Source organism: Carcharhinus amblyrhynchos, chromosome 4 (genome assembly GCF_965287045.1).
Source record: "Carcharhinus amblyrhynchos chromosome 4, sCarAmb.v2.hapA, whole genome shotgun sequence".
Taxonomy (NCBI): Eukaryota; Metazoa; Chordata; class Chondrichthyes; order Carcharhiniformes; family Carcharhinidae; genus Carcharhinus; species Carcharhinus amblyrhynchos.
The window spans coordinates 131,550,552-131,573,755 of record NC_137327.1 but is presented as its reverse complement, the minus strand read 5'-3'; the positions used below and the strand labels follow the sequence as shown (position 1 = coordinate 131,573,755).

Below are 23,204 nucleotides of genomic sequence, written 5' to 3'. Positions count from 1 at the left end.
TGCACATTCAAAATAACTTGTGTTTTTTATTGTTCTGTATTTAGTCTTCAGTACATTCTTGTTTGTAACTTCTTGTATAATCATGGAACGTGGGCCTCATTCACAAGACCAGTATGTATTGACCATGAGAAGATGGTGGTGAGCCATCCTCCTGAACTGTGGTGTAAGTGTACTTCTCAGTGCTGTTTGGGAGGGAAGTTTCTGGTCAATGGATGATTCCCTGTTGAAAGTTGAAATGAGGTGATTGGACCCTCTCTTAGTGGAGATGGTTATTACCTGGGACTTGTGCAACATGATTGTTACTTACCACTTATCACCCAAGCAGAAATAGTGTAGGTCTTGCTGCGAGTGGGCATTTTTTCATTTAATGGGATGTGGGTACCATTGGCAAGGGCAGCATTTGTTGCCCATTTCTAACTGCCCTTTGAGCTGGGTGGCCTTACAGCCTATTTCAGAAAGCAGTTAAAAGATAACCACATCACTATGGATCTTCAGTCATGTTGGTTGGAGTTGGTAAGAATGGCAGATTTCCTTCTCTCAAGGATGTCAGTGAACCAGAAGGATTTTTACAAGAATTGATGATGGTTTAATTTTCACCAGTAATGAGGCTCCACATTTATTCATTGAATTTAAATTCCATCAGCTGCTATGGTGGGATTTGAACCTATGTTCCCAGGTCATTCATATTGGCCTCTAGGTTACAAATGCAGTGACGTTATGCCACCATCTCTCCATTTGTACACATACATATAAAAATGTGAATGTATATGAAGTGTATTAATTTCTGTAGAGGGAGGGGAAATTCAGAGCACATCTTTTCCCATTACATAGCCCGACAGCACTGGATATACCTGGATGCCAACAGACTTGTATCCTGCAAATACGGGATGTGCATTGTTTGAACATTCCTGTGGCACAGTGGTTGGCACTGCTGCCTCACAGTGCCAGTGACCTGAGTTCAATCCTTGGCTTTGGTCACTGTCTAAGTGGAGTCTACACATCCTCCCCGTGTCTGTGTGGGTTTCCTCCGGGTGTTCTGGTTTCCTCCCACAGTCTGAAAGATGTGCTGGTTAGGATGCATTGGCTGTGCTAAATTCTCCCTCAGTTTACCTGAGCAGATGCCGGAGTGTGGCAGCTGGGGGATTTTCACGGTTACTTCATTGCAGTGTTAATGTAAGCCTACTTGTGATTAATAAATTAGAAATAAAAACAGAATGGACATAATGATTTGCTTCCAGCCTCTAATTCACATTCAGGTTAATAAATATTTGCATTTACGTAGAACCTTTACAAGTCTTCCCCACCAACCACACGCTGAGGTTTCACCAGAGTGTAAAACTCAGGGTATTGTGTTAATCAGCATTACATTTAATCCAAGATATAGAAGAACTCGACAGAGAATGAGGCCATTCAGCCCATCATACCAGTGTTGGCTCTTTGAAAGGGAGCTGACTCTTTCAATTCATCCCACTCCACTGCTCTCTATCCACAGCCTTGCAAAAGTTTCTTTTTAAGATTTATACCCACTTCCATTTTGAAAGCTGTCTGCTCATTTGCAAAATGAATCGAGACATTTTGCTCACCTTAAAATACATCCTGGGTGGGAATTTACGGCCTCACTCGACCCGAGACCGGAAAATCCTGCCCGAGATCAGCTGATCTTCCCATTCTCCGGCCCCTCGCTCGCTTCGATTCCCTTGGTGGGTGGGGCAGTGGGATTCTGGTGCCAGTGTCTCTGTTGTCCTTGTTGCAGTAGCTAAACTTACTGAGGTGCTGTTTACTTGATAAAGTTGAGATAGAACAAATCACCAGTGTGTATGCTTTTGGTCCCATTGTCCAGTCTATCATGGCCAAGCAAGGAAATTGGCAATCTTCCCACCAATACCCGTTAATACAAGTCATGTTGATTAAAATGCCTCAAATTAACTCTTGCAAAAGTTTTGCCGAGAGTTGCAATGTTCAAACAAAATCAATGTCAAATATTTGAACAAACGGAGACTGTAAGTTGATACTAGGGACAAGATTCTCTGATCTTGTCCACGCCCGCCCTGCTGCACGTGAGAATGGAGAATTTCGAGTTCCAGTCAATACTCCATTCACTTTCAATGGCACTGGACAATCCCAGCCGCAAACAAGGGCGGAAGTTTTTCACCTCGATGTTCTAGGACATCATCTTGGATAACGATTTTGAATTTGATGTATGCTTTAGGGTGGCATGGTGGCACAGTGGTTAGCACTGATGCCTCACAGTGCTAGGGACCTGGGTTCAATTCCTGACTTGGGTCACTATCTGTGTGGAGTCTGTACATTCTTGCTGTGTCTGTGCGGGTTTCCTCTGGGTGCTCTGGTTTCCCCCCACAGTCCAAAAATGTGCATATTAGGTGGATTGGCCATGCTAAAAATTGTCCCTTAGAGTACAAATTGCCCCTTAGAGTCAGAGGGACTAGAATCATGGAATCCTACAGTGCAGAAGGAGGCCATTCAGTCCATTGAGCCTCTACCAACAACAATCCCACCTAGGTCCTATCCCCATAAGCCCCCATATAGTTATCCTGCTAATCCCCCGGACACTAAGGTACAATTTAGCTTGGCCAATCCAGCTAACTCACTCATCTTTGGAGTGTGGGAGGAAACTGGAGCATCCGGTGGAAACCCACACAGACTCAGGGAGAATGTGCAAACTTCACACAGTTACCCAAAGCTATAATTGAACCCGGTTCTCTGGCGCCGTGAGGCAGCAATGTTAACCATTGTGTCACTGTGCCGTTTACATGGAGAAGAGAATTAGTTAATTGTTCCAAAAACGGAAAATGCTGCAAAATTTCAGCAGGTCTGACAGTATCTGTGGAGAGAGAATAGAGCCAACGTTTCAAATCTGGATGACCCTTAATTGTTAATTGTTTCCTTCTGTTTGAGAGCCAAATTGGCAAATCCTCTCCACTGCACACATCCTTCTCAAATTCTTTTTTCAGCTTGGCACAACATCTGCAACTTGCGAACATGGCACACTCTGCATCCCCCCCTCCCCCTCCAACCCATTTGGAATTTGTAGCTTTGTTTTAGTTCAAAATTTTTAAACTAAAAACATACTTAATCATCACAGCTGCAATCCACTTCCACCCAAACCATTGTGGTACTTTCTATCTGCACTGTGCTTCACCTTTGGGATAGATGCCAGGTGGCATCTGGAACACAGCTGTGCTGAGTTCAAACCTTATGTTACAGCTGAGTGGAACCATGCAGTGAGCAAATTAACCACACTGCACTTATCCTGTAAGACTCATTTGACTTTAATTATCGTCGTCTCTGTCTCCAGAAAACTTATGACCATGTGTTGCGTTTATTTAGACAAGGAACCTTTCTTTTGCTTCTTAATTCTCGATTTTGCTCAAATTTGGTGTGTATTATACTATTATTTATCTAAAGTCTAAAGTTGATTTGTTAGTATCACAAGTAGGCTTACATTAACACTGCAGTGAAGTTACTGTGAAAATCCCCTAGTCACCACACTCCAGCACCTGTTCGGGTACGCTGAGGGAGAATTTAGCATGGCCAATGCAGCTAACCAGCGCGTTTTTTGGACTGTGGGAGGAAACTGGAGCAACTGGCGGAAACTCACGCAGACACACAGAAAATGTGCAAACACCACACAGACAGTGACTCAATCCGGGAATTGTACCTGGGTCCCTGGTGCTGTGCTAACTTCTGTGCCTCCATGCTTTAACTATTGCACTTAATATTAGCTTGAAGCACCTGACATCAAGTGTAATAAAGGCTGCATAATGACTAAATTTTCTGTATCATGCATCAAGCAATTTCATCTCAAATGTAGCATTATTTAGAAGCGTAGAATCACAGAATCCCTATAGTGCAGAAGGAGACCATTCGGCCTATTGAGTCTGCACCGACCACAATCCCACTCAGGCCCTATTCTTGTAACCCCACATAATTACCCTGTTAATCCTCTGACACTAGGGTCAATTTTAACATGGCCAATCAACCTAACCCGCTCGTCTTTGGACTATGGGGGGGAACTGGAGCACCTGGAGGAAACCCATACAGACATGAGGAGAACATGCAAACTCCACACAGACTGTGATCTGAGGCTGGATCTGATCACTGTGCTATCGTGTTGCCCGTAAGCAGAGTAATTCTCTCTCTACATCTCCTTCTGCCAAGCACTCCCTGGTATAATATAACTTAAATTATAGTAAATCTCCCTGTATTCTGCTCCTTCAATAAGGTGGCACAGTGGCACAATGGTTAGCACTGACGCCTCGCAGCGCCAGTGACCCAGGTTCAATTCCAGCCTTGGGTGACTGTCTATGTGGAGTTTACATATTCTCCCCATGTCTGCGTGGGTTTCCCAAGATGTGCAGGTTGGGTGGATTGGCCATGCTAAGTTGCCCCTTAATGTAAAGGAGTTAGTGGGGTAGACGCACAGGGTTAGGGGGGAAGAGGAGGGGCAGGACCTGGGCAAGATGATCTGTCGGAGGGTCGGTGCAAATTCGATGGGCTGAATGGCCTCCTTCTGCACTGTAGGGATTCTACGTAAATGCATCTTGACTCCAACGTTCAGTAAAACATTCTCCACTGATTCAGGCTCAGGTTTCTATCTGTCCCCCACTCCTACCCCTGTCTGCCTCGGTTACACTTGTTGCTTATCTGAAAGATACTGCCAATTTAAGACCAAAGTGTGGGCTGCTTACTGCCTCTACCCATGGCTACTACTGATTAGAACTTTTACAGACAGTGCGGAGGAGACAGATTCACCTCATCACTGTCGCTCTTATTCAACCCTGCTCCCGGAAGTATGAAAGAATGAAACTCTAACTCCTCTTGTTCGTTAGAAATATGCATGCAATCATTTTTTTTTTCAAAGCACTTAATCTCCATTGTCCGCCTTTGTTGCAGGCTTTCTGGAGCAGTCATTCTTTCTTTTTGGTGATAACATTGCAGCCACTTGAGTGACGCATTTCCTCACCAAATATCAAGAGTTGTTTTTGCACAAGCAAGTGCTGATGAGCAAAACTGAAGAGACTGAACGAAGCCCACAGTCTCAGATCTATTTCCTCTAAGATCAGACAGGGTAGCTGTGTTGTTTGTTGGCTTTAACTAAGATTCATAGCTGAGGGGAATGAGTACTCCTGAAGCAATGTCACCCAGCATTCCGCTGGAAAAGACAGGTGTAATTGCATAAATATTTGTCACTGTTTCAAGAAGAATTTCAAATATCCTAACCCAATGAAACTGCCATTCAGATTTCTTGGGGAAATCTTATCTAGGAAGGGCTGATTAATTGCGATGGCGACAAGTTAAGAAATGCCAGGTTCTTTGAAAAATTGTTAGCAGTGCTGCCTCGTAGCGCCGGGGATCCAGTTTGATTCCCGGCTTGGATCACTTACTGTACAGAGTCTGCAAAGAATTGAATAATCTCAGTGGATGGTAGCTTCGTCCACGGTCACCATGGTGTTACTGGACTCCCTTAAAGCCCCATCCTGTCCTTCAGGAAAGGAGGTTTGCCATCTTGCTCACGTCAGCTTTTTATGTAAATTGCAGCAGTGTCCTCTGAAATGGACCAACAAACTTGTCAAGAGAGTAGCTCACTACCACCTACTCAAGGCTGATGAGCAATAAATGCCAGTGATGTCCACACACTAGGAGGTGGGGCTTTCCGGTTTTCCCTGCTGTGGTATCCTCTGGCGACGGACCCCCCGGCACCCACTCTCCCCCCTGCACCCCGTCTCCCCGGCTGCAGAGGGTGTGAACAGCAGGGAAACACAGCTACTGGTGTTGGTACAGGAAGATCCCACTGCCAGCCAACGGTGGGCTGCCTCCACCATCACAAATCAGAAGGGGCTGAAAACCCCACCTTTGGACAGGAAACAAAAAGGAAAGCAAATGACAAACAGAGGAATGTTGTGATTTATTTTGTTCCCCTGGCTTCACAGCATCTCACTGCTGCCTCACAACACAGTAAAAAGTCTGACAACACCAGGTTTTAGTCCAATCGATTTATTTGATAATACCCACAAGCTTTCGAGGTTTCCCTCTTTGTCAGGTGAATGGAGAGTTCTGGCCTCAGACAGAGCATATAAAGCACAGACAGTTTAGAGATTACTGATTAGAATGCGAATCCTTACACCTAACCTGCTGTTCAAGACCTGAAGTGGCTGACAATGTGAGTGGAAGGAGCACTGATCACAGGTTACAGAGATGTGTATTGTCTCCAGACAGTACAGTAAGTGACACAACACCAGGGACCCAGGTTCGATTCCAGCCTTGGGTCATTGTTTAAGTGGAGTTTCCAAATCCTCCCTGTGTCTGCATGGGTTTCCACCGGGTGCTCCAGTTTTCTCCCACAGTCCAAAGATGTGCGGGTTAGGTGGATTGGCCAGGGTAAATTGCTCCTTACTGTCCCAAGATGTGTAGATTAGGGAGATTAGCTATGGTAAATGTGTGGGGTTAAGGGGATAGGGCGGGGACTGGGGTAGACCTGGGTAAGGTACACTTTCAGAGAGTTGGTGCAGATTGGATGGGACAAACAGCTATCTGCTGCACTGTAGGGATTCTCTCCAGTATAGTTTTAGTCTGCAGCATGGCTGCACTCAATTGTTTCTGAGCGTTGCAAAAGCATGTAACGAGCTCAAGTCATTTTCCACCACAATGCAGCATCAAAGCTAACTGACTGTGGTTGTACAATGTGAACCTTCTCCTAGCTATCTTACTGAAACATGGTCAAGACCTTCATTCTATTTTTGGGTTGGGTTGCAGCATTTTGTTGAAGTGATATTTCAGTTGTGCACATTTGCATTTCACTAAAGTTGCTGCACATTGGGTTTAGAAGTTTGTCAGTGAGCTGTGTCTGTTTTCTACCAGAAATTGAGAGCACAAAGAGCAATTAGTCAGGAATAAAACCAACGTGGGTCTTGTTTAAAGTGAACAGGGCCTCTGCGATGAAGCCAATTTGCATAACCATAGACAGGTGGCAAGGTGACACAATAGTTAGCACGGCTGCCTCACTGCTCCAGGGACCCGGGTTCAATTCCCGGCTTGTCAGTGTGGGCTTTGCATGTTCTCCCTGTGTCTGTGTGGGTTCCCTCTGGCTGTTCTGGTTTCCTCCCACACTCCAAAGATGTGCGGGTTAGGTGGATTGGCCATGCTACAATTGCCCATTACTATCAGGGGCACTAGCATGGGGTTTTGGGGAAGAGGCCTGGGTGAGATGGTGGCCGATGCAGACTCGATGGGCTGAATGGCCTTCTTCTGCGCTGTAGGATTGTATGATTCTAGGGTCTAGTGCAGGAAGAGGCCATTTGGCCCATAGTATCTGAGCCAGTCAAAAAAAGAAACTAAGAGACCAGCCACTCCTTTTAATCTCACTTTTCAGCACGTGGTCCATAGTCTTGCAGGTTCCAGCACTTCAGATGCAGATCCAGGTACTTCTGAAAGGATTTGAATGTTTCAGTCTCAGCCACCAACTCCAGATGCCCAACTCCTTCTGAGTGAAAAAGGTTTTTCCTCATGTCCCTTTTAGCCCTTCTACCAATCACCTTAAATCTATGTCCCTGGGTAATTAACCCCTGAACTAGGAGGAAACAAAGTCTTTCCTGTTTACCCTCGTAATTGTGTACACCTCAATTTGGTCATCTCTTAACCTCCTCTGTTCTAAGAACACCAATCCTAGCCTATCCAATCTCTCTTCATAGCTGCAATTTTCACGCCCCGGCAACATTCCTGTAAATCTCCTCTGCACTCTCTCAGGAACACTTATGCATTCCTGTAATGTGATGACCAGAACTGTGCAGAAAATTCCAGCCATGGGCCTAACCAACCTTTTTTACAGTCCCATCATTACATCCCTGCTTTTGTATTCAATATATAATGGAAAGCATTCCACTTGTTTTCCTGACCATCTTACCCACCTGTCCTGCCATCTTCAAGGGTCTGTAGTCATGCACTCCAAGGCCCCTCACTTCGTCAACCCCGCACAATATCTTCCCATATAATGGGTACTCCCTAGCTTAGTTTGCCCTCCCCAAATGCATCACCTCACACTTTACCTGATTGAATTCCATTTGCCACTTCTTAGTCCACTCAACCCAACCACTGATATCATTCTGGAGTTGACAACTATCCTCTTCACTATCAACTATACGGCCATTTTTTGTGACTTTACCGTCACTAGTGAGGTAGTGCTTGATCGACTAGTGGGACTGATGGTGGACAAGTCCCCAGGACCAGATGGAATGCATCCCAGGGTTCTGAAGGAAATGGCAGAGGTGATAGTGGATGCCTTAGTGAGTATTTACCAAAATTTGCTGGATTCCGGGGAAGTGCCAGAAGATTGGAAAACGGCTAATGTTACGCCGCTGTTTAAAAAAGGTAGCAGGCAATAGGCCGGTTAGTTTAATGTCTGTTGTTGGAAAAATGCTTGAATCTGGCATCAAAGAAGAAATAGCGAGGCACCTTGAGAAGAATTGTTTGATAGGGCAGACACAGCACAGATTCGTTAAGGGGAAGTTGTGTCTGACAAATTTATTGGAATTCTATGAGGATGTGACTAGTGCGGTAGACAGAGGGGAACCGGTGGATGTGGTGTTTCTTGATTTTCAGAAGGCGTTTGATAAAGTTCCGCACAAAATGTTGCTCCAGAAGGTTAGGGGGCATTGAGTTGGGGGTAAGGTGTTAGCGTGGATAGAGGATTGGTTGTCTAATAGGAGGCAGAGAGTTGGTATCAATAGGTGCTATTCGGATTGGCGGTTGGTGACTAGTGGAGTGCTGCAGGGATCGGTGCTGGGGCCTCAGCTATTTACCATTTATATAGATGATCTGGAGGAGGGGGCTGAGTGTAGGGTGTTGAAATTTGCTGATAACATGAAGATAAGTGGAAAATCAGTAGAGGGATCTAGATAGGCTGAACGAGTGGGCGAGGACCTGGCAGATGGAGTACAATGTTAGCAAGTGTGAGGTTATCCACTTTGGCAAGAATAATAGTAGGAGGGATTACTATTTAAAGGGCAAAAAGCTGCAGCATGCTACAGTGCAGAGGGACCTGGGGGTCCTTGTGCATGAGTCGCAAAAACCCAGTCTGCAGGTGCAGCAGGTGATCAAGAAGACGAATGGGATGCTGGCCTTTATAGCGAGGGAGATAGAATATAAAAGCAGGGAGGTCTTGCTTCAACTGTACAGGGCACTGGTGAGGTCGCAGTTGGAGTACTGTGTGCAGTTTTGGTCGCCGTACTTGCGCAAGGATATTTTGGCCTTGGAGGGAGTGCAGAGGAGGTTCACTAGGCTGATACCGGAGATGAGGGGGTTGGACTATGAAGAGAGGCTGAATAGACTGTGTCTGTACTCGTTGGAGTTTAGAAAGGTGAGGGGGGATCTTATAGAGATGTATAAGATAATGAAGGGAATGGATAGGGTAGAGGTAGGGTAGATTCTTCCCACTCAGAAAGGACAGTAGGACTAGAGGGCACAGCCTCAAGATAAGGGGAGGCAGTTTAGAACAGAGTTGAGGAGGAACTTCTTCTCTCAAAGGGTGGTGAATCCTTGGAATTCTCTGCCAGTTGAAGTGGTGGAGGCTACCTTGCTAAATATATTTAAGACACGGGTAGATAGGTTTTTGGTAGACAAGGGAATTAAGGGTTATGGGGAGAAAGCGGGAGAGTGGAACTGAGCCACTTCAGATCAGCCATGATCTTATTGAATGGCGGGGTAGGCTCGAAGGGCTAGATGGCCTACTCCTGCTCCTATTTCTTATGTCCTTATGTTCTTATCCATCGCCCATTACCCTTTGTTTCCTGTCACTGAGCCAATTTTGGATCCAACCTGCCACTTTCCCCTGGTATCCCATGACATCTCACCTTACTGTCCAGCCTGCCAAGCAAGACCTTTTCAACCGCTTCACTGAAATCCAAGTGGACAACATCCACTGCCCTGCTCTCATTGAAATTCCCTGTTTATCCTGCTCCTCAGAATTGCTTCCAATAATTTGCCCACCTCTGAAGTCAGACTGATTCAGCCTATAGTTTTCTAGTCAATCCTTTGCATCTTTTTATTGAAGGACTGTCTAATTTTGCCAAGATTTTTGCATTAAATCTGAGACTGACCGGAAGGTGAAGGATTAAAACTTTATTGCTTTATGAACTATGTCATTATATTTTTAAAATCTGTTTCTTCCTCTAATTTTCTCCTCTCAAAATGTTGTCGCCTGCTTGCTATAAGCTACAAATACCATTGGTATTTCACCTGTTCATTCCTCATGCATGATTTTAGGACGTTAATGTTGCCAACATTCATCTCAAAGTTAGGCCTCTTGTTCATCCTCCTGCATTGGCAGCCCTTTAGTGTCCAAGTTTCCCCACTCACTCCACCTCTCTCCAAGCCTTCCTTGAAAACACAACTTACTGACCAAATCCTTTGTCCCCTCTTTTAGAGGGAGTTTGCCAGTCCCGTCCTCCATGGGAATCATAGCAGGCGGGGACGGATCATGCAACCTTAACATGTCCGTTAAAGTTAAAGTTTATTTATTAGTCACAAGTAGGCTTACATTAACACTGCAATGAAGTTATTGTGAAAATCCCCTAGTCGCTGCACTCTGGTGCCTGTTCGGGTACACTGAGGGAGAATTTAGCATGGCCAGTTCACCTAACTTGCACATCTTTGGACTGTGGGATGAAACAGGAGTATCTGGAAGAAACCCACGCCGATACAGGGAGAATGTGCAACTCCACACAAGCAGTGACTGAAGCTGGAAATCAAACCCAGCGGCTCTAACCACTGTGCCACCCTGCCGTCCGCCTCTGTTGACCTCAAGCTGGATCTTCTGGTTCCGGGTTGAGTTGGCTGGAAAATTCTGCCCTTATCTCTCAGTTACGCTCAAGGTCTCTTCTGTATAATTTCTGTAGAAGTGTAAATATTTATGATCTGATTCAATGGCCCTTCCAACCTTGTCTCTGTCAATTGTTCCAGCCTTAAAACGTCCCTCATATCAATAACCTTGATTCCTGATCCTCTCATCTTGTATCTTTTATCCTACCATATGGAGCCTGTACCTTTAGCTCGCTTGGCATCATTTTCTGCAATTCTCACCCTTTATGGAAGGCAATGGTCTAGTGATATTAGACTATTAATCCAAAAGCTCAGCTAATGTTCTGGGGGGCCCGGGTTCAAATCCCACCAGGGCGGATGGTGGAATGCGAATCCAGTTTAAAAAGATCTGGAATGAAGAATCTATTGATGAGCATGAAACCGTTGTCGCAAAGACCCAGCTGGTTCACTGATGTCCTTTAGGTAAGACCATCCTTACCTGCTCTGGCCTACATATGATTCCAGATCCCCAGCAATGTGGTTGACTCTCAACGCCCTCCAGGGACAACGAGAAATGGGCAATAAATGCTGGCCAGCCAGCAACAGCCATGTTTCATGAATGAATAAAAAAAATCTCCACCGTGCTCTCCTTCTCCAAGGCAATTCTTAATCTTATTTTGCTAAGTTTTTGTCACCCTTTAAACTCTCCACCTTTGGCTTGCTGTCTTCTATTTTCAGCTGAATCTATTATGGTTTAAGTCCATTCATATTCTACATAAATTTTGCCCTATTTTCCTGTTTTAAATTTTAAGAGTAGCCCTCTTCTCAAACTAATGGACCTTCCTTAGATCCTCTCTTTTCATCATAGAATTCCCACAGTGCAGAAAGAGGCCGTTCAGCCCATCGAGTCTGCACCGACAACAATCCCAGCCCAGGCCCTATCCCCACAGCCCCACACATTTATCCCGCTAACCCGGCTAACCTACACGTCCAGGGACACTAAGGGGCAATTTCGCATGGCCAATCAACCAAACCTGCATATCTTTGGAGTGGGGGACGAAACCTGTGCAGATACAGGGACAATGTGCAAACTCGACACAGATAGTGACCCTAGCTGGGAATTGAACCCAGGTCCCTGGAGCTGGGAGGCAGCAGTGCTAACCACTGCGCCACTCATTTTATTCTCTTCCTCACAGAAAAAAGAAGACTCCAGTCTGGATTCTAACATTATTATTATCGCAAACACGTTTCTTGCAGTGTTGAAACAGTTGAGCAATTACCTGATAACAATCATGCTTTCAGCTCATACTTTTTTTGCATAATAGAGGCTTCCCTTTAAGTGGTGGCTTCCTGTCAGTTGAGAACTTGCCTGCTCCTGGGCATAATTTTCTACATGTTCAAGGCACAAGAACATAAGAAATAGGAGCAGGAGTAGGCCATCTAGCCCCTCGAGCCTGCCCCGCCATTCAATAAGATCATGGCTGATCTGTCGTGTCTCAGTTCCACGTTCCCGCTTTCTTCCCATAACCCTTAATCCCCTTGCCTATCAAAAACCTATGAACCCACGTCTTAAATATATTTAGCGAGGCAGCCTCCACCACTTCAATGGGTAGAGAATTCCAGAGATTCACCACCCTTTGAGTGAAGAAGTTCCTCCTCAACTCCATTCTAAACCGCCCCCCTTTATCTTGAGGCTGTGCCCTCTAGTCCTACTGTCCTTTCTGAGCAGGAAGAGCCTCTCCACCTCTATCCTATCCATCCCATTCATCATCTTATATGTCTCAATGAGATCTCCCCTCATTCTAAGCAAGCCTAGTTTATTCAGCCTCTCCTCATAATTCAGCCCCCTCAACTCCGGTACCAGCCTAGTAAACCTCCTCTGCACTCCCTCCAAGGCCAAAATATCCTTGCGTAAGTGCGGCGACCAAAACTGCACACAGTACTCCAGCTGCAGCCTCACCGGTGCCCTATACAGCCGCAGCAAGATCTCCCTACTTTTATATTCAATCCCCCTCGCTATGAAGGCCAGCATCCCATTCGCCTTCCTGACCACCTGCTGCACCTGCAGGCTGGGTTTTTGCGACTCATGCACAAGGACCCCGAGGTCCCTCTGCACCGTCGCATGCTGCAGTTTCTCGCCACGTAAGTAATAGTCCTTCCTACCATTATTCCTACCAAAGTGGACAACTTCACATTTGCCAACATTAAATTCCATTTGCCATTTCCTGGCCCATTCGCCCAGCCTATCTAGATCCTTCTGCAGACTCTCCACACCCTCCGCACAATTTGCCGTTCCACCAATCTTGGTGTCATCAGCAAATTTTGACACCATACACTCGGTTCTCTCCGCCAGATCATCTATATAAATGGTAAATGGCTGAGGCCCCAGCACCGACCCCTGGGGCACTCCACTAGTCACAACCGCCAATCCGAATAGCACCCATTGACCCCCACTCTCTGCCTCCTATTTGACAGCCAATCCCCTATCCATGCTAACACCCTACCCCCAACTCCATGCCCTCTGACCTTCTGTAATAACCTGTTGTGAGGCACCTTATCAAACGCCTTCTGAAAATCAAGAAAGACCACATCCACCGGCTCTCCTCTATCCACTGCCCTAGACACACCCTCATAGAACTCCAATAAATTCGTCAGACACGACTTCCCCTTAACGAAACCGTGCTGCGTCTGCTCTATCAAGCAATTCTCCTCAAGATGCCTTGCTATTTTCTCCTTGATTACGGATTCTAGCATTTTACCTACAACAGACGTTAAACTAACCGGGCCTATAATTCCCTGCCTTTTGCCTGGCACCCTTCTTAAACAATGGCGTAACATTAGCCGTTTTCCAATCTTCCGGCACAAGCCCATTGTCAATAGGAATCAGGAGAAGTTGGCCTTATGGTGACAGTTAGACCTGAGGTTCCCAGTCTGAACCTTACAATCAAGGACTTGCCTGTAGCTGGTGAGAACTACAAGGGGCCAATTAGTTCACAGCTAGAGAATGGGCTGAGATCAGACATGATTATCCAACTCTCCTGGAGTATTCTGGAGCCGGTCCCAATTAAGTAAGAACATAGGAGCATAAGACTTAGGAGCAGGAGCAGGCCATTCACACTAACGAGTCTGCTCAGTCATTCCATAAGACCTTGGCTGATTTGGCTGCAACTCCACTTTGTAAGTGGAGTTGCCCGAGTCTGGCACTTGTTCAGGTCAACGCACCTAACCAGCACGTCTTTCACAATGTGGGGGGAAACCACAGCACCCAGAGTAAACCCACACAGGCTCGGGGAGAATGTGTAAACTCCACAAAGACGGTGACCCCAAACCAGGAATCGAACCCAGGTTCCTGGTGCTGTGAAGCAGCAGTGCTAACCACTTCTACCGTGCTTCCTTTTTGCTGTCTGCCTCCCACCACCCTTAACTTTGGAGAGGCACTTACGCAGTTATGTTGTCACCGGGCTGATATCCAGTGAGCCAGGGTAATGCTCTGGGGACCCAGGTTCGAATCTCACCATGGCGGGTAGTGAAAATTGAATTTGAAAATATCCGGAATTAAAAAGTCAAATGATGACCATGAAACCATTGTCAACCGTCATAAAAAGCCATCTGGTTCACTCATGTCCACTGGGGAAGGAAATCTGCCGTCCCCACCTGGTCTGGCCTACATGTGACTCCTGATCCACAGCAGTGCGGTTGACTGGTAACTGGCCAAACAAACCATTCATTTCAAGGGCAATTAGGGATGGGCAATAGATGCTGGCCCAGCCGGTGATGCTCAGATCCCATGAATGAATAAAAATTCTCTCATGTATAGCTTGACATGTTGAACTAGTGTGTAAAAAGCATGGAGAAGATGGGTGGAAGAGAATCTCGCCAAACTCTACCATCTTGGTAGAATCGGAGCAGGCCAGGGTCCGACAACGGAAATCCCTGTTGATCTCAGGCGGGATTTTGTGGTCTCACCTGAGCAAGACAGTAAAATCTTGGCCTGTGAGTCTCTCTGTTTTTTGCCCCATTCCCTCTGTAATCCTGGACAACACAGACCTTGTCAAACCAGGAGTCATTATGATGGACGGTTTTTTACCACAATGAGACGTGGTGAATTTAAATGTGCTGCTAAGGTAAAGATTCAGCAGCGGGAAATGAATTTGGATGATATCCTTGCACTACTTAGTGGAAACTTTTGCCGAGAGTGGCACAGTGGTTAGCACTGCTGCCTCACAACGTCAGGGACCCGGGTTTGATTCCGGGCTCGAGTCACTGTCTGTGTGGAGTCTGCACATTCCCCCCGTGTCTGAGTGGGTTTCCTCCGGGTGCTCCAGTTTCCCCCCACAGTCCAAAGATGTGCGGATCAGGTGGATGCTAAATTGTCCCCTAGTGTCAGGGGGACTAGCTAAGGTAAATGTTTGGCGTCATGGGGATAGGGCCTGGGTAGGATTCTGGTCGGTGTAGACACGATGGGCTGAATGGCCTCCTTCAGCACTGTAGGGATTCTACGAAATTTAGCATCACTTAATAGCATTTACATTTATCATCTCACTTGAAGTGAAATTTCTTTCTGCTCCACACGTCTGTGATTCACTTGTCAGTTGTTTCATGTGAGTTCCAGGGTTGCTTTTTATAGTAACTGCCTGTGTGATATTACAAAGACCACACACACTCTCGCCAGCTCGAAAGATTTCAGAGTAAAGCTCACCTGTCAATGGTTACCACATCCTGGTGATCTTGTTGCGTAGGGAGACCTCAAGTAGAAATTAAATAGACTGAAATGGGCTAAAGACGTGAGTTTAGGAACTGTGGGGAGATTCTGTTGCAACTAGTTCTGTCGTACAAAGAACAAAGAACAACACAGCATGGGAAACAGGCCCTTCAGCCCAACGAGCCCATGCCACCATCTTGACAATGTATTTTTCCTACTCCTCCCTTGACCCGTGTCTATGCTTATGGTGCCCCCATTGGAAACCAGATTCAGGGGAGAATAATTTAGGGACAATTTGTTACACCAATCAGCCTAACAGCACATCTTTGGGGTGTGGGAGGAAACCGGAGCACCCGGAGGAAACCCACGCAAGCACGGGGAGAATGCACAGACTCCCACAGACACTGGCCCAAATCCATGTATCTGCACAGGTAACAGTGATAGTCACTGAGCTGTTGTGGTGCCCATCTGCTGGTCCAGTTTTAAGCACACACAAACGATGCAAACTACTAGGCTACTCTCGAACTTTCAAGAGTAACCCACGCACGACCCACCGTGTGCATGCCCCTCGCTAGACAACAAGGTGGTCTGACATGCCTGTGGAGTAAACGAGACAAAACATCAACACATGTAGCATTAGATTTCCAGGAACGTCCCAAGGCTCTGACCCTTATTTAAAACTGTTTCCCATAACCCTCCATCCCTGTTTCGTTCATGTGTCTATCTAAGTAAACCTTAAACAAGTCCAGCGCGCCTGCCTCCACCGCCTTACTTGGTGGTGCATTCCATACCCCCACGACCCTCTGTGTGAAAAACCTCCCTCTAGTATCCAATTTATACTTCTCCCCCTTACCCTATGCTCGTGGCCTCTCATGATATTTATCTCCAATCTAGGAAAAAGCCTGCCACTGTTTACTCTATCTATATCCTTCAGTATTTTATACACCTCTATAAGATCGCCCCTTAATCTCCTTCTTTCTAAGGAAAAGAGCCCCAAATTACCCAATCTTTCCTCATAACCCAGTCCTTCCATACCAGGCAGCATACTGGTAAACCTCCTCTGCACTCTCTCCAGGGTCTCCACATCCTTCCGGTAGTAAGGTGACCAGAACTGGATGCAGTACTCCAAATGCGGACTAACCAACGTTCTGTATAACTGAAGCATTAGACGCCAGCTCTTATACTCTATATCCCTTCCCATAAAGGCTAGCATTCCATAAGCTTTCTTCGCAACCTTCTCCACCTGGGTTGCCACCTTCAGAGACTTGTGCACTTGCACTCCCAGGTCCCTTTGCATTTCTATACTCTTAATTGGTCTACCTTTTATCACGTAACTCCTCCCTGCATTATTCCTTTCAAAATGCATCACCTCGCATTTGTCAGGATTAAATTCCATCTGCCATCTATCTGCCCAGCATACCAACTTATCTATATCCTGCTGTGTCACCTGACAATCTTCCTCACTATCCGCCAATCCTGCCATCCTGGTGTCTTCTGCAAACTTGCTGATCACACCACGTACGCCCTCTTCCAAGTCATTTATATATATTACGAAGAGAAGAGGTCCCAGTACTGAGCCCTGCGGCACACCACTGGTGACAGACCTCCAGCTGTAAAGGGACCCTTCCACTACTACTCTCTGTCTCCTGTTGCCTAGCCAGTTTTCGATCCATCTAGATACCTGTCCCTGCATCCCATGCGCCTTAACCTTTTCTACCAGCCTACCGTGAGGGACTTTGTCAAACGCCTTACTGAAATCCATATAGATGACATCAACGGCTCGTCCATCGTCAACCGTTTTTGTTACCTCCTCAAAAAGTTCTACCAGATTCGTAAGGCAAGACCTCCCCTGAACAAAGCCGTGCTGTGTATCCCTAATCAGGTCGCAACGCTCCAAATGCTTGTGCATCCTATCCCTAAGAATTTTTTCCAACAACTTTCCTACCACTGACATCAAACTCACCGGCCTATAATTACCAGGGTTATCCCTACTGCCCTTTTTAAACAGTGGTACCACATTAGCTATCCTCCAGTCCTCTGGGATCTCACCTGTGTCCAAAGAAGAGACAAAGATTTGCGTCAGAGGCCCAGCAATTTCATCTCTCACCTCCCTCAGCAGCCTGGGATAAATGCCATCAGGCCCCGGAGCTTTATCCGTTTTTATGCTGCCTAAAAACCCCAACACTTCCTCCCTCGTAATGGATATTTCCTTCAACTGGTCTGCAGCTCCCTCCAATACATTACAAGACACCAAGCCCCTCTCCTTTGTGAATACCGACGCAAAGTATTCATTCAGGATCTCCCCCATTCCCTCAGACTCGATGCACAGTTCCCCTCCTCTGTCCCCAAGAGGACCGATTTTCCCTCTAACCACCCTTTTGTCATATGCAAGCAGTGGTGGTGAGGGGGGAGGGTGAGAGTCCGTTGGCTGCCTAATGGAATCAGTGAGAGGCCTGACCAGTCGAGTCGCGTTCAAATAATTCCAGTAATGGTGGTAGTTAATGTTGAGAGTTAGCTGGGAGTCGCCAACAATGGGAGATGTACAAGAAACCCAATGGTTCCAAGTGTGGGAATGAACTGAGAGTACAATGTGGAAGTGGGAGAGGCAACCCTGGACAGACCAAAGCTGGGAGTAAGAATTAAAGTCACAAGCCAGCTTACATTAACACTGCAATGAAGTTACTGTAAAAACCCCCCCAGTCGCCACGCCCTGGCGCCTTCTCGGGTACACTGAAGGAGAATTTAGCGTAGCCAATGCACCTGACCAGCATGTCTTTGGACGGTGGGAGGAAACCAAAGCACCCGGAGGAAATCCACGCAGACGTGGGGAGAACATGCAGATTCCACACAGACAGTGACCCAAACCGGGAATCGAACCCGGGTCCCTAATGCTGTGAGGCAGCAGTGCTAACCGCTGTGCCACCGTGCCACCCCTACTGAGTGTTGGATGTTTCTTTGGAATCAGGAGGAACATTCAGACCCACTGACCAAAGGGAGGAGAGTTCCCCACAGTGGAACTAGCACCAGAGCCCTACACACTGCCCATCTGGTTTGTGCCGAGGCTGGGCTCACCGGTTTTTGTAGCTCGCCAGAAAATCCACCATGGACTGGATGTTGGTGTGAATGGGCGAGTGCTGCTCTGCAATCCTCAGTGCTGTAGGACTCCAATCCCACCCAAAGCTTGCCATTCAAAACTCCTCAGTTATTGGAGCAGTCCATGTCCATATGAAGCAAGATCTGGACCATATTCAAGCTTGGGCTGATAAGTGGCAAATAAACATCTCCAAGAAAATAGTCTAACCAATCAACGGCACTACCATTCCTGAATCCCACATGATCAGCATGCTAGGCGTTACTATTGATGAGAAACCAGCAATATAAATACTGCTACAAGATGATAGCACAATAGTTAGCACTGCTGCCTCACAGCACCAGGGAACTGGGTTCAATTCCCAGCTTGGATCACTGTCTGTGTGCAGTTTGTACATTCTCCCCATGTCTGTGTGGGTTTGCCCTGGTTTCCTCCCGCATTCTGAAAGACATGCTGCTTAGATGCATTGACCCAAACAGTGCATTGACCTGAACAGGCGCTGGACTGTGACAAGTAGGGGAATTCCACAGTAACTTCATTGTAGTGTTAACGTATGCCTTACTTGTGACTAATAAATAAACTTTAACGTTAGAGGACCGCACAGTGGTTAGCACTGCTGCCTCACAGCACCAGAGACCTGAGGTCGATTCGCAGCTTGGGTGACTGTCAGTATAGAGTTTGCACGTTCTCGCTTTGTCTACACGGGTTTCCTCCGGGTGTTCTGGTTTCCTCCCAGAGTCCAAAGATGTGCGGGTTAGGTGGATTAGCCATTCTAAATTAGTATCAGGGGGATTAGCGGGGTAAATATATAGGGTTACAGGGATAGGGCCTCAGTGGGGGCATTGTCAGCGCAGTCTCAAAGGGCTGAATGGTCTCTTTGTGCACTGTGGGGATGCTATAATTCGAGAGCAGGTCAGGGGCTGGGCATTCTGTAGTGAATCGTTCACCTCTTAAGTTCCCAAAGACTACAAGTCAAGGAATGTGATGGAATACTCTCCACTTGGATGATACAATTCCAAGAGCACTCAGGATGAGGACACAATCTCAGACAGAGCAGCCTACTTCATTGGCACTCCAGCCACTGTCTGGAAATGTCACTTTCTCCCATCGCCGACAGTGGAAGCAAAGTCCAGCAAGATGCACGGCAGCATCTAACCAAGCTTCCTTTGGTAGCGCCTTTCAACCTACAACCTTTACATCTAGAAGAACAAGGCTGCATGGGGACATCACCAACCGCAAACTCCTCTCCAGCTGCACACTCTCCTGATTTGGAACTATACCTTTGTCCCTTCACTGTGGTTGAGTCAAAATCCTGGAAATTCCTTCCCTAACATGGCAGTGGGTGTACCTACACTGCACAGACTCAAACGATTCAAAAAGGAAGCTCTCCATCACCTTCTCAAGGGATGGGCAGCAAGTGCTGATCTTGCCAGTAACTCTCACATCCCATGAAAGAATTTTTTTTAAAAATCCCCTGGGAAAAAAATACGACGATTATATTTTCACAGTCACTTCATTACAATGTGAATGTAAGCCTACTTGTGACTAATAAATAAACTTTAACTTTTGAAAAAATCCCACGGGAAATAATATAACTTTTGTTTTTGCAAAGCTGCTCAGCGATTCTCTTTTATTAATAAATCAGTGAACTTAAACATCCTTAATGAAACGTTGTGTTTGTGATGTGTTACAGACTGAAAAAGGTGTCCCAGTGAAGCGATTCTCATGTCTCAATGACCTGATGGTTAATTATCAGCAGCCATACCAGGGGCTGGTAACACCGCTACAGTATCCCGTGGAGAGAGAAAATGAGAAGGAGATCTTGGATGATCTGTCAGGTGATTAAATATCATTGATGAATGGCTTTGGTTTGATCTGCTCGCGTGAGGACTGATAGTACAGGCAAATGTAATGTTGTTTCACTTATTTTGCAGTGAGTTCAGTACCAAATACCTTCCATATATATCTTAATAAAGCGGCCATCATAGTATCATAGACTTCCTATAGTCCCGAATGAGACCATTCATAGAATGATAGAATCTATGCATAGAGTCAGGCCCTTCAGCCCAAATTGGTCCATGCTGAATAAAATGCCCATCAAAGCTAACCCACTTTTCCTCCATGTGGCTCATATCCCTCCAAACTTTTCCAATCCCTGTAGCTGTCCAAATACCTTTTAAATATTGTCAATGTCCCTGTCTCAACCATTTCCTCTGACAGCTCATTCCAAATATGTACCACCCTCTGTGTAAGAAAGTAGCTCCTCAGGTTCCCATCGAGCCTGCACTGACAGCAATCTCACCCAAGCTCTATCCTCGTAACCCCATGTATCTACCCTAGCTAATTCCCCTGATGCTAAGGGGCAATTTAGCATGGCCAAACGGCTTAAGTTGCACATCTTTGGACTGTGGGAGGAAACCAAAACACCTGGAGGAAACCCATGCAGATACGGGGAGAACATGCAAACTCCACACAGTAGCCTGAGGTTGGAATTGAATCCGGGTCCCAGGTGCTGTGAGGCAGCACCACTGACCATTGTGTCACCATGCTGCCCAGTAATTCTTGGCATGGATTTGTTACAGGATAAAACTACCAGGTACATGAGGGATCGTTTTAACCAAAGAGTGAAAACAGATGCTTAGAAAATACATCTGTTTGAAAGTCTAGCTATTTAGGTCAGAGTTGCTCTTTACCATAATTTGAACTGGCCTCACAGTGTTAAACCAGACATGCATGTCCAGCAAGTGCTACTTGCTGGCAGATGGGTAGTACTGTAGCACCGTTGTTAGTACTGCTGCCTCACAGTGCCAGGGACCCGGGTTCGATTCCAGCCTTGGGTGACAGTCTGTGCAGAGTTTGCACATTCTCCCTGTGTCTGCGTGAGTTTCCTCTGGGTCCTCTGGTTTCCTCCTGCAGTCCAAAGATGTGCAGGTTAGTTGGGTTGGCCATGGTAAATTGCCCCTTAGTGTCCCAAGATGTGCAGGTTAGGAGGATTAGTGGTGCAAATATATGGAGTTACAGGAATAAGGCCTGGGTAAGATGATCCTCCTGTAGGGAGATGGAGCTTCTATAGGGGTGCTGTGGGATTCTGTAATTTTCATAGAATGGTGTACATAGGCTTGATATACCTACTTGCACCATTGATGTGGAGGCTGACCCATTGCAGCAAGAAACAGGATGGTTCAGGGACTGGGAGGGAGGGCTCACTAGTTCTTAAACTGGGCACACGGAGTCCACCGTGGAGGTGGTCCAGACCTGGAGGGATGTCCTACACCTGCAAGGAGACTCTCCTCTGCTTCCTGCCCCATGCTTCCTCCAGCCGCTGGCATCATTCTGCCTTGAGTTGATTTCCCATTCTCTATGTGTTCAGTTTAAGAACCTGTGAGCCCTCTCTCCCAGTCCCTGTTACCTGCTGCAGTGTGTCAGCCAGAGCCCTCCACATCTATGGTGCAAGTGGATACTCAGTCTTGAGCTGATTTCCCGCTGTCTGTACAGACCACATGGGACCCTGAGCATGATGTCCATAACCACAATAACTCCTTAAATGTACCCAACAAGGTGGTGTAGCACAGTACCTAATCTCTTGAGAGAATTTCCAAATTAGGTATTGCTGGAGTATTGGCTACGTCTTGATAAGGTATTCCAAATGTATTTTTGAGGTCCTCTTCACAGCAGAAAGTGAAGATGAAAGGAAGTGCTTGGAGTTAATGTGAGGTTACTCCCAATCCTCTGATCGCTGTTTGGAGAGAGCATTAATTCAAGTGCTATATCCACAAGATACCGAGCAGTCTCTGTATTGAACACTTTGTGAGACTTTGCTGCCCTGCCGTCATTTTAATTTTGAAGTTGTCCAGACCCAGGGCAAATCTCAATCGAGAGAGGTACAGTAGCACAGTGGTTAGCACTGTTGTCTCACAGCGCCACGGACTCGGATTCAATTCCGGCTTTTGGGTCACTGCCTGTGCAGAGTCTGCACATTCTCCCCGTGTCTGCATGGGTTTCCTCCGGGTGCTCCGGTTTCCGAAAGGCGTGCTGGTTAGGGTTCATTGGCCATGCTATATTCTTCCTCAGTGTACCCGAACAGGCGCCAGAGTGTGGCAACTTGGGAATTTTCACAGTAACTTCATTGCAGTGTTAACATTAGCCAACTTATGACACTAACAAATAAACTATAAACTTTAAAAAACAGTTCTGAAATCTCGTAGAGGCTACAACCAGAAAGCTTGAAATGGACCGGTGCTTTGAAATTGCTGAAAGAAAGAAGAAAGTCAAGATGAATTTGAAAACTATTTTTAAAGAATTAGCGTACTTCTGAGAACTGTGACTTTGGTGGAGGGTAAATGTACAGTGACAATATCGGACTGGTCTCTTTGATTCGAAATATATAATGACAAGGAGGAACTGTTACTTATTTGACTGTTCATCTTTTTTTGTGAAATAATTTCCCTTAATCTTTCAACTTGAAATGAGGTAAAGACCACAAGGGTATTAAAAAGGCAAGTCAGTTTTTGATCAGAATACATAATTGTGAGAAAGAGTCATGTACGTTCAGGCTCTTGGAGGCTTAGTAACTTGTGTCCGTTTCTAAGAATTCTTCTG

At 46.2% G+C, this 23,204-nt stretch overlaps 1 protein-coding gene across 1 annotated transcript in view; it reads left to right on the top strand.

Moving 5' to 3' along the window:
* The window catches only part of LOC145342364 (phosphatidylinositol 3,4,5-trisphosphate 5-phosphatase 2-like), a 107,552-nt gene that overhangs the window by 27,011 nt on the left and 57,337 nt on the right, over positions 1–23,204 (top strand). Inside the window, exon 3 of the mRNA XM_080187885.1 lies at positions 20,299–20,443. Coding sequence (XP_080044011.1) covers positions 20,299–20,443 — 145 coding nt within the window. The remainder of the gene's footprint in view (positions 1–20,298; positions 20,444–23,204) is intronic.